A 12,427-nucleotide genomic window follows, 5' to 3' on the forward strand; every position below is an offset into this window, starting at 1 on the left:
GATAAAACAGCTGACAAATCCGCGCAAAACACTAACTGATTCCGAGGTTTATGGCACTCGGCGTAGCAGAGCAGAGCGATATGCGAGTGCAGGGATGCTTGGGTGAGCAGGAATCCAAATTAAGGACAGGAAGAGCCGCTACTATCTTTCATGCTACTCGAACAGCACTTAATCAATTATCCGGATGAAGTCATTATGAACGGGGCTGTACTCGCCTCTTATCACTGCATTCCAGTGTTGACATAAAGTGCAGCGTTTGCAGCAAATGGAGCACTGCTTCTTCCTGATAACCGTTCGCAAGGAAGCAGCATGCAAAAACGATAAACCAACAAGCCGTTTCTTGTTGAACGTGAACTCCACGTTTAATGTCTTTTCTTGTGCTTTCGCTGCTGGCTTATCAGTGCCGCGGAAATTGTGCTTCTGAATCACACTAGTACATTGCAGCTGGTTGGCGCAAAACGGAGCATCCCGTTTGGCTTCCTTCGTTGCGTTGCGATACGAATTGACCCGGGTGCCAACAACCGACCAGCCACATGGCATGGCATACCGAGCAACCGAGCAAGCCACGGCCACGAACACACTACATTCGTGTTTCGTTCGTTTTCCAGCCGGCGGTTTTCCCAACATCTGGCCATAGCGATGGCAAAGAGAGCGAGATGAATTCCTCGGCTCATAGTACGCCGTAAACAAGCGCCCGGAGACCGGAGACTAGCCCGTGGCTAATTGTTGTGAACGTGCCACGGATCGAACAGCTCTCCGCGATGCACCGCTCGATGTTGCCCCTTCGGTGCGGCGTCACGTGCAGCAGCCATCATTGCTCATTGCATTAAATCCCCCGCGATCGCTACCAATCCTCCCAACCAGTCCGCCCGAGATCGCGTATGGAATGGGCTTATTAAATCAATTACCCCGGGCCCTCTGTCGAAAGGTATCGATTTTATGAGTTTTTGTCATTCTCTGATCACGTACAACATGCTGCTGTCCGGCAGAGCATGGGCTCCGTGTCACTCGCGATGCTCGCATCCATCTCGGCGGCAGCTTGACCGTCCTTGGGTCCACCATCTATGGCAGCCACTTACCGTCTGGCGGAATAGATTGCCGTTCGACCACTTGCCTCCAACGGGGGGAGCGAACGTTACATTGGATTGGTTAATCCACAGACCAGCGAGGGAGAGGTTCGCGTCTGGCAGCCTTTACGCAGCCCACACCCCACCACTGCAGGTTGTCGCTGCACTTTGCGGTACCAAACATGGCAGCCACCATCATATCCAAACGCCGTACACCCTTCAGCTATGCTGTCGCGGAGCTTCATTAGAATTAGAAACATTTAGTTGCGGTACGGTGAGCCACTTGATCCACTTGATTTTGTCCTGCGCCCCCGCTCCCGATCCATTGAAAACCAATTTCTAGCGCCAGGGCCACCGATGAGGCTGACTCATGATTTTATGGCCTCTATGGTCGAGCCCACCGAGGAGTCGAGCTTTTTTACCGGGTGACACTCTGTTTGTCAATGTCGCTCATCAGTCGCCTTCGAACGACATCATTATCATCGTGCAGGACTCATCAAATCCGCTTTCTGGCGCACTGTGAGGCTACAGGTCACCTGGAGTGACATGGGCCACACCTCGATGCCAAATATTTGCCTCCGTTGCTCCGTGTTCTACGTTCATCGCGGGCGCGTAAAAGCAAACAGGATGGAGTAATTACGATCGGGTTACGGGGCCTTCTTTTATTGGGAGGATGATGATGCTCCCGCAGGTTTGCCAGCTGATGAATCCTGCTGCTAACGGTAAAGCGTATCCGCTGGTGCTGCTGTTACCATGTGCCTTGGCCAATTCGAGCGACAGGTTGCTAGGGAGCCTGAGTCTGAGGGACAGATCATCCAATAAACTTACCTACAAAAAGAAGAGCAGAGAAGGGAAAACAAACGTTAAATAACTGGCCAATAAACTAGGATTAGACAGTATCGAAATCGAAAAGTGAGCAGCTATATATAGGTGTTTGACGGAGAATGCGAATAAATGCGATACATTAGTAAATGATCGATTCAAGGTCCTTTGTAATCAACGGTAATGGTTCTCTGTAATTGTAACGGTAAACATTCTTTAAATAATTGAAATTAACGCAAAAAGTAGCTGCTATCTAACGTACTTTTATGTGTCTAAACTATTTTATAAATTTTGTGATAACTGTTTAAATTTATAAATGCTTCTATCTACACATTTCTTTATTTTTCCCACGTGATTTGAAACAACGTGCCACCGTTCGACGAGTTTTGTAGACAGAAAGAGGAAGGAATAGTTCGGATAATTAATAAACGCAAATCGATTTGATTTTAAATTGCACTTAAAAAGAAAGCCAAGTAGCTCATGTGTTTAATCTTTATACCGACACTTATTTTTCTGTTTTCTATAATTAGAGAATCTTCTAGTATTAAGAATACATTCTTTAAGAAATCACGCTTCATACATTGCTCGCATCATTTCGCTGCTTTAAAGAGGCTTTCCCAAAAACTTACGATTAAAAATCGATACCAATCGTAGCATAAAATCTATTGGCCAGATCTTTTGAAATGTCCAATATGCCAAATATTGGCATGGTAGCCTCAACGAGTTTTTATAAAATTTATTCACACTTTAACTAAAGCAAAATTGTACTTCAGTCAATAATACTAAAAATTTAAAAAATTCAACAAAAACTCAACGGGACTACTTGGAAAACTACTCCTAATCGAACCAATCACGAATTGATTTGCATATCTCAGATAATTCAGCACGTGACTTATTATAAATTAACACCACAAAAAGTACATTCTTGCAGACACGCTTTCCCGAAATTATTGTCATGGTAAATCCTATATGGCATCCTAAATCTAATCTTGAAATTACGACCAAATATGTTTGCAAAGTTGCAATTTAAAATAACGTTCAGAGAAAATCAAATTGTTGCATGGTCTCATCACAAAAAATACGCAAAAATAAGACTTCTTTATTCACATTAACATAAGTTCCCCCTTTGGCCCTTATCAGCCTACATAAACTCTACGAGAATAAGTCTATTTTCATATGGAGTCAATGATTGTTTTTATCTAACCATGTTTGATTCAAATTCTTGGTTCTGGCCTATGAGAACGTTGGATTTCTTTTTAAGTGGAGTCGCGTTGATGGGATATTAAGAAAAATACATCCTTTTGGCAAACAGAGTGCCAGTATTTCATAGTTCAAACGAGGTAAACTAACTAAACAAACAGAAGTTAATTAAAAAACGGTCTTTTAAAACAAATAACCGCCCTGCAGTAATCGTTTGATCTTTATTTCTGCCCCACAATTAATCACCTAGTTAACAATCTCTAACAGGTAATTAACTAATTGTACTCCTTCCTCTGCACTAAAACTAAACAGTCGTTCCGCACCGACACAACCCAAGCCGTGAAATGGAAATTGAGTGTTAACAAGCGTATCCTTCTGAGTTTTCCTGAGCTCGCCCAAGGGCAGATAGAGAGGCGAGGGGAATCGAACAAAACTTTTCACACACATTCCCCATTGCGTGACGCACCGTGTGCTCCACAGCCACGAATGTCCTAACGGGCAATTAGCACGATTGAATAGCCGATCGAGTTTATTTCGAGTTTTCCACACGACAAGCGGACACACCCCAAGACACCACCATAAGTGCGTCGGACATGTTTACCCTTTTCGATTAATCGCTTCGCTAAACTTACTCCTTAACACACCCTCCGGTACACGCCACGCGGCCAACGAGGTGGATGAGTTATCATTTAGTGGCATTTCCGGTGGGACACTTCGGCTGGTGAGCTGACATTTCGTTAAAGGGCGGACATGGAGCACGACGCCAGTCCGGATCATCCATCATAGCCCAACGGGGAGCCTCGCTCCGAATGTTCTGACTGTGTCCACCATAAAGTGGCAACTCGAGTGGTCCTGCACTCCGAGGAATGCAATGCATGCCGCATGGCTGTGCAATGAAAACGTGCTTTATTCGATGGCGATTGCAGAATCAGCTACCGTCCCGCCGTCAACAAGAACGATAGCTCGATAACGTGTAATGTGCGCGGTGACCGTGACAAGGCTAAAGAAAGCTCATCAAATCTAACCGACATCATCCGGCGGTAACAGCATGAGTCAACGTGGTTCAAGGTGGAGGACGGGGAGGACGAACACTGCCCCCGGCGGCGGGGAATAGAGTGTAAAGATAGAACACCCCACCATAACGCTAATGGATGAGTTTTGATGGGTTGAAACTGGGTGTAAACTTCCTACCGCCCGCTATGTCCTGTCCTCCCCTCGTTCTCCTTTCTCCATTCCACCCGAGAACGCTTTCAAGGATCGATTGGAACGAGATCCCTCCAGAAGGAAGTGTCTCCTTCACCAGGGCCACGACTTTCGTTACTTTTGCATTTTGCCCTCCGTGAAAGAACTTTCCCCCCTCGCTAGAATCTAGAATATGGCCCCTCCTGGCAGCATGAGCGTAATCGTTAGTGGAGGATGCTTTACTTCCGCACTTCTTTATCGACCTTTGTTCCGCTCGTAAACTTTATGAGCTTGGCTCCCCATACACACAAGGCTTTTGGGGCGTGCGTTGCATGCCCGTGACTAGAGGAATCACCTCCTCCTCCTCCTCACGGTCACCCTGTCCATGTCGTCGATGCGTTCGTATGGCATCACGTTACAATAGAGTACACTGTTGTTGGCTAGTGCTTGCACCCCCTAAACCCTGGCAGGCAGACAAGGCAGGCAAACCGAAATGGCCCTCTGTTCCTCCCTAACGACACAATCGACACATTGTGACGCATCAAAAAGCAAACGCCCACCGGTGGCTCGACATTTTACTGCCTGCGGATTCCAGGCCCAGTCCGGGAGATACCCAGAAAGCATAAGACGCGCAGCACTGCGGGTAAAGATGGGTTGAGGTACGGTCTTAACTGGAATGCATCTCCAGGGAATTGTGACACAGTCTTCGGAGATGGACCAGCCCCTAAAATGTGAACAAATTGTCTTACTACCCTCGAGGAATCTTGCCTAGAAGACGGACAAACCATATCAACTACCCCAGCATAACGTCTATGCTCTTATGATATGACCCCCGGCGTAACGTTTGTCATCGGAAGCGCTGACGAGGGTAAAGCGAGGCCAACCACTTCTCCTTATCGTCATCATCGATAGCAGGGCACCAAGACGCTAGGCGCGACGATCTCTCTGTGATTGGCGGCCTGATGATGGAAGCGGAACTGATTAGTGATGTGCTTGATGAGCCGTAATGATGGACTTCCCCGTCAGCCAGATCGGCCGTCGCAAATTAGGCTGGCTAATGGGCGATGGACTTTAACCCTCATTACCGCTCCGGTGCTTCAGCAGACGGATAGCTTTCGAAGATAAGAAAATTCATTCCATAAACACATCCAAGCACGCATGGTTCGGAAACGATTTATTTTAAATTTTGATTGTTCAAGTGGCGTCATGGCCACGGTGTAGCCTACTGTCTGGACGGTGTTCTGTTATCGGTTTGGTGACTGTGAACGGTTTACTGGTTTATCATAAGAATCGTTGAATCAGTCTTTCTATCGGCCTCCTGTGGGTACCCTGGGATAGGCGGGGTACACGGAATGATCTCACGGAGGTTTCGTTTTAACTATGCTTTGATATGCTCACGCAGCTCTTACATTCTAATTCCCGGTACAATCCGTTTGTTTGTCTTATGCGCTACAAAGGGAAACATGTTATTTATGGCAAGGTACCATCATGTGTACAAAAGGTGAGTCTCTGCGGACATTGATTATGCTTGGGGCTTTGGTGACTTCTGTAACGAAGTGATAACGCTCGATGGGGGACGTGGATTGTTTGCTGCTCATCTTATCGTACGATACACGCTTGGACGCCGCGCAGAAGTTTCGCTTACTTGCTGAGTCTTCGGCCGCAGGACACGGGTGATCCGGGTGGCGATAGTTCAGGCAACGGTGTCGGTGGTGCGACGCGGTTCTTTCGCCGAATCGCCAAGTGTCGCTCGCGTGAGGGAAATTTCGGTGTCTTCCGGACCACCACCGGTTGCACCTCGACCGTGCCACGATTGTACACCTGCTGCTGCTGCTGCTGCTGCTGCTGCTGCTGCTCCTGTCCTTCTCCCCCGTTGGCTGCCTGCTGGCCGTTGTCCGGGACTGCTGGAACGGCTGCAGGTGGCTCCGTGGAATCGGAAAACCTCCGTCGAATGTTCCGCAGGAAGCTATTTCCTCGGGCAAGATCCGCCGCTGCCGGTGGCGAGGAGTTCGTTTCACTCGTTGGTAGACGCATCGTTTGCTCTAGAAAATGAAGTCACAAACGACACTTGAACGGGAACAACGTTAACTGAGTACGGCAGGTTCTGTTGGCGATAAGAACGGCTGCTCGCTCGAGAAATGCAGTTGAACGCGGGAGGACGGGCGGATCACAAATAAAAATGTCGCTGACGATAGAAGAAGAAGAAATGTGCTTCTCGCCTACTTTGTTTTGTTTTCATTTTCTGTTTGCCCGCAACCGGACCGACTTCACTCACACACGAACGCACGCCGCACAGTGGGCGCATGCCGTTGCGTTGTAACACACCGAACACGTACGCGACGCAGCACCGAAAGGTGAATTTTTCTTCGATTTATATCTCCACTGACTACTTTTGTATTTTATTGAGTATCACCTAATATTTTCGACCGGATCACTGTCACAAATATCGCAGGAGGTGAGTAACTATAACAACACTCGACACGCACCCATTGTGCACACGACACGCGCGATGTTACGCACACGATCGGAACAAGAAAAAAAACGACGAAAACGAGCCCGCTGGAAGACTGCGATGTTTGAAGGCACGTCCGGAGGCCGATGTTATGAAACTCGCTTGTCTTCTCGATCATCTGGCTTTCAAGGCAACGACGGGGGTGATCAATTACAGAGATGACTATGTACGCTGCAACTTAAAAAACGAGCGATCGCTGCTGATGCATCACCAATGCTATCGGTGCATGTGGCTTTACCGAGGCCACTTGAGAAGAACGATTAACACAACAAAGTAACTACATTTTAAAAACACACTCGTCACCATCTAAACCAAACAAGTTAACCAAAAACGCGACGAACGAGTGGACGAACGAACGCACCGAAACTGTACGGAGCCGCGAATTCGGAAGAGACCGTCGAAGCAGACAAACGAACAGAGGACTACTAATTTCTGCTGCGGTTGAGTTACGTGTCCGCCGGCAACGGGTTACGATGATCGCTTCGCGTTTCTACTCCCACCCTGCGCCATGCCGCGACAACAGCCGCCGTGCCTCGGAATGAACGAAAAAACGTGCGAAGACATGTGCCCGCCACTGCAGGCGGGGGCGCAAAAGAAGATGGGGGCTTTTCGCATGTCGCCAAACAAACACATTTGTACGACCAATCGAAGGAGAGCGGGGGGAGTGGGGAGAAGGTGAAGGTTGATCCCTATTAGCGTATTGATTACGGCTGGTCTACGATCGTGGTCGAGTCATCATTCTCTGACGCCGAAACATTCTAGCAAGTGGGGCAATAAGTGATTCTTTGTAGATCGGGGAACTGTTTGAATTTACAAAGCATTTGCCTGTTCATTTGTTTACAGGGTTAATCCAATTGTGATCGTGTCGACGCGCATTCTGATCGTACGAAGGCCAGCTTGACGAAATGCAGACACAACGCAACGAAAGCAAAATTGTCCCCATCGACCGCGGGCGGCCGTTGATGATCGTGTCCCCAAGTTCTACCGAATCCGGTACCAAAACTTAAATGTTCGTTGCGTTGACGATTGATACCCCTTCCCTCACACCCTCTGATGTAATATTAATTTTTTTATTTAAATAGCTGACTCGTTGCTCATTCAATTCCAACTTCAATCATCTTGGGTATTTCATTTGTTCACAGAATCTGCGATGGATGAAAGTGGTTAATATTTACTACGATTTTCATGAAGCCGATGTTGATTGAGCCCGCGAAAGGAACGTGCATTATTGGATAGCGCTAATTTGCCTTTTTGTTTTCGATTAAGCCAGTTCCCCAATTCACTGCTCGGTTCCCTAAATGCGCGGAGGTCTTGAAGGTCATACACTGCGCGAAATTAAAATAGCACCACCATGTTTTTCGGCATTATTTTTACAAAAATCTTAGAAACAATGCCAGTCTCTATGTTAATTTTATCCGTGAGCTCACTATCGATGTTTTGAACTGCTATATGGGATATTTTTTTTTAGTATGAACATTAAAACTCAATTTTTAATAAAAAAAAGTGCGAAATAAAAATAGCACCACCTCAGGATAATTTTACTTTTTTCACTCATTTTAAAGAACTATGTTTTGATTTTCAGGACTATGAAAGTGGACTCTAAGTACGTGCAATTAGCAGTGAAATCATTTTTTTTCCTTTTGATTTAGTTCCTATGATTCCATCAGACCACCTACCTTTAAAGGGTAAAAGGGAAAAGGTAAACATTATAACCTATTATAACCAGCGAGCTTATCTAACAGAAAAATGGTTCAAATACTTCATCAAGCACACACAGCTGATGGAAAAATGTTGAAAAATAACGATAAACTTGATCCTATCGAGAATTGTGGGGAGAAAAGTGGGGTTTCCGCAAAGCATGACAGGACAATGCTACAGATTTTGATGAATGGAAAAAGATCAACATCATAAATCCGAGCAAAATTAGATCTGACAGTGACTACACGTCACGTACAACAAATGCTGGCAGGTAGTGAGCACTTGGAGTTACTCAAAAGACTTGGAGGACACAAACTAACTAAGCTACATAAAGTGTATTATCTGAGCTTCGCGAAAAATCACATTTCCTGACCTAAGAATGGAATAACTCGATCATTTATGATTTAAAAAGGTCAACCTTGATGGTTTAGATGACTTACAATACTACTAGCTCGATTTGCGCAATGACTAGATTTAGAGATGGGCAGGAACTTGGGCGCTCACACATTGAAAATATAGGAAAACTTTTTCCGCCTCAAGTAGGAATCCGTTGGCTTAAAGAACAATAAAAGTGCAGTTTGAGGATTATGTACACATGTTAGAGATACTTTTGAATCATCATTGATGGGTCAGGACTTTGTTTTTCAACAAGATAATGCTGCAACTCTTCATTCACAACGCACAAAACGTGGTTTTCTGATAAAAATACAGAAGTTATCGAATGGTCAACCCGTTTTCCGGATCTGAATCACATAGAAAACCTTTGGTATATGCTTACACGCCGTGTTTATGAAAACGGAAAGCAATTTGATTGTGTAAACATGCTGAAATTTCGAGTTCTGGAGTGCTGGAAGCAGATAAGACAAGTAACGCTCGGAAAACTGCTTTTTTGTCTCGAAACGCCGATTTTATTGCTGAAATCACATTTAATTGCAATCAGCTGTTTAATAGAAATCAGTTAGTTCATGAACAAATGCCAAAAGCATGATGAATTTTGAGAAATACAGATGGATTTTGTTGAAAATCATAAGTGGTGCTATTTTGATTTCGCACCCTTTTTTTAGTTTTCCAGGATTTTCCAAAAAACGGCTAAACCAAACAAAACAAACTCATGCTAGTTTAATCCGTAACAGTTTTTAGCACATGTAGCAGAAAGCATTTGATTGAAACTTAATTATTCGTCTTTTAATAAGTAAAAAAGTGGGTGGTGCTATTTTAATTTCGTTGGGTGTATGATCGCTTTGTTGCCTTCTCTTTTGTTCGTCCGAACGATTCCGCAGTGAGAAATCAAAGCAACCGGAGGTCAGGTATGAAGCAACCGGAGGTCAGGAATGAAGAAAAGAGTTTTTTGAGCATAAATCACATTAAAAGGTGCTTACGTTGTTGAAATGTAGCGGTATATTTCATTCGCTTTTCATACTTCGATTTCGATAGGAATGTTCCAGTTTGATCCAGTCACAAGGGTATCTGCTCATCAGTCTCGGTATCTGCTCACCGTATGTGGAAAACCAGCGCTTCCCGGCCCCAGGTGTGTTTCAACAATTGCAGGACGTGTAACTGTGGCCAACTAGCAACCATCAACTATCAATCAAGTGCCCAAAGCGACGAACCAGGATTTAAAACCGAATCAAGTGCAAAAAGCAAGGGCAGAACGATAACCATTATCACTGATATGCCTTGAATAGATGCGGTTTGCACGGAGTGCAGCGGTGCAGTTTGTGATGAAGATGCAGTCCACCATATAGGCACCAGAAGAGTTGCCGGGACGAGAGGTCTACCAACAAAAAATTACTTTGATCTTGCGGCCGAAAGGAATGTGAAAGAAACCAGACTTCCACACGAAAAGGACATTTTTATTGATCCTAACCTACTAATGGGCGACGATTCGCCACGAAACGCACGAGCACAGAAACATTCTCGTTAGAAAAAAGTGGATCAGTTTTGTCCGGTTCGTGGAAACGCTGATAGCATGGTCGGCGGAAGGGTAAAATATCTGCGGCTTCAACAAAGTGACGACGCAAATTACGGTGGGTGCTGATCGGTAGAGATGCTGCAGGGATGATTTCAACGCTCGACGACACGGATGAATGCATGCCCTATCGACATCCGATTATCCGATGGTGGAATTCCGGTTCCGGTAGCAAGATGGGTGATACTTTTAACGCGACGTTCTCGTTACATCCGGTGGTCTGTGAAAACAACACGCAAATTCAGTCACCGGCTCGTGAAACCTCCAATCACACTGAACAAACGCACGGATCCGATCTTCTTACCCTTTGTTGGCCGGTTTATTTTTAGGCTTGGGCTGTTGCTGTTTGTAGGGGCTGTCCGGATGATGCTTTTTGGCTTTGCAAACGGAGGCAATATGGCCATCCTGACGACAAATGAAGCACTTATTGTATCGATGGTGACAATTCGCGGCAATGTGTCCGACGTGCCCGCAAACCACACACTCCGGCTGCGGATCTGCCGGCCGATTGCCACGGCTCGTGTTAGAATTTTGCGGATTTCTAACCGGTGGGGGTGGTGCACTTTTGCCATTTGCAGATCTTTGTTCTACGTAAATCCACGTGCCACGTTGAGCGGAGTTGTTTGTGCGGCTTCGATTACGGTTTTCTGCCTCACGACGCTGTTGCTCCTCGGCTTCACAAGATGACGATGCTCCCATGGTTACGGCTTGAGTGTAATTTTGAAAATGAAAAGTGCTTGGCCACCGCTTTATCAACGCCTTTGGCGTGCAAAGTGCACATGATGCTCGCCTTCCTTTTCTATCGCTGCCGTTCCAGGAAAGAGCAAAACCCTTTATGCTGTTTATGCTGAATCGCGTGCGAGGGAGCGAGATAGCAATATTGGCGACTGTGTGGGTGAAAGGGTACAGTTCTTTCCTCTCGCTCTGGTACTTATTGCACTCGTTTGTTTTTTTCTTCATTCTTTACCGCAACTCCGCTAGAACCAACAACGCTGATTCTCGACAAAGTTCTCGTCTGAACAAAGTTCTGTGCAGCCTCCGGATTATCAGTATCGAGTACGAGCATCGTCTTTTGAGCCAGCGTGATGGGAAATTGTTGTTCGGCGGAATCCGATGACGACCAGGCGCCGTGGGATTATCGGCCCACCGTTAATCGAGCTCCGACAGTTGTTACCAGAACGCCAACTACCGCCGGCCGCCCAACGTTATCGCACAACATAAACGTTTCTAATCAGCGGAACGCATCGATCGCAAAAACCCGGAACACGACCAAGGCACATACGGTTACTTGCACGGCTTGCGCTGAAAAGCATCATGTGAACTTCGTTTGCAAATACACCCTTCGACAGTGCTTCAATTGCCGTGAGGTAGGTCACATCGGGAGGATCTGCCCGCAAAGAGCTAAAGGACGCCATCAGCGGAAGCTTAAGCAGCCGTATAAACCACCACAGAAGAAGCCAGTGGCACGAGTGGGATCATCCAGCCACGCGAAGAAACACAACGGATTGTTGACAGTGACTGTGATCAGCAAATATTGAACGCGAGAAACAAGACCGATGGAACCATTTCGCCCGAGACGATCGACAGCCGAGCAGCCAAATAGAAACATTCACTTACCTCCAAGCATGTGGCCGAAATCCAGGGCAAAGTTCCGGGCAGTTATCGCACTCTGCGCCATCGAATACCTCGGTGATAATGACGCCCTGGAAGGAAGAGATATGATTACCGTGAGAGAACGAATAGCAGGTCGTGGTCCTGTGCTTAATTTAGATTTATGTTGCGCTTACGCTTCAATAGTGTAGGTAAAGGATTTCTCATGCATTATTATAATAATCCCAAGAAGGATTAGTGCCTTTGATAAGAATGTAAACCTGACAAAAGGAAGAGGATATGGATTGAGCCAGAAATAAACAACGCACACTTGGATTTATTCAATTTCGTTTCCGTTTTCAATATATCGCTGCTGTTTCAACTAAA

At 46.0% G+C, this 12,427-nt stretch overlaps 2 protein-coding genes across 3 annotated transcripts in view; both read right to left on the reverse strand.

The window, feature by feature from the left end:
• Nucleotides 1-12,427, reverse strand: part of LOC126575037 (four and a half LIM domains protein 2) — an 80,775-nt gene that overhangs the window by 55,900 nt on the left and 12,448 nt on the right. Inside the window, exon 2 of one of the 2 annotated variants that reach the window (XM_050235524.1) lies at nucleotides 12,068-12,153. In XM_050235524.1, coding sequence (XP_050091481.1) covers nucleotides 12,068-12,153 — 86 coding nt within the window. Of the gene's footprint in view, nucleotides 1-5,916; nucleotides 7,184-12,067; nucleotides 12,154-12,427 lie in introns of those variants that run through there. The other variant, XM_050235523.1, reaches the window with a different exon arrangement.
• On the reverse strand, nucleotides 10,314-11,186 carry LOC126575044 (uncharacterized). Its single transcript, XM_050235537.1, has 2 exons — nucleotides 10,755-11,186; nucleotides 10,314-10,670 (listed from the first exon to the last, which is right to left on the reverse strand). Exons 1-2 carry the CDS (start codon nucleotides 11,147-11,149, stop codon nucleotides 10,640-10,642), a joined length of 426 nt encoding a protein of 141 aa, XP_050091494.1. The 5' UTR covers nucleotides 11,150-11,186; the 3' UTR covers nucleotides 10,314-10,639.

This window comes from Anopheles aquasalis, chromosome 3, assembly GCF_943734665.1.
Source record: "Anopheles aquasalis chromosome 3, idAnoAquaMG_Q_19, whole genome shotgun sequence".
In the NCBI taxonomy this organism is placed as follows: Eukaryota; Metazoa; Arthropoda; class Insecta; order Diptera; family Culicidae; genus Anopheles; species Anopheles aquasalis.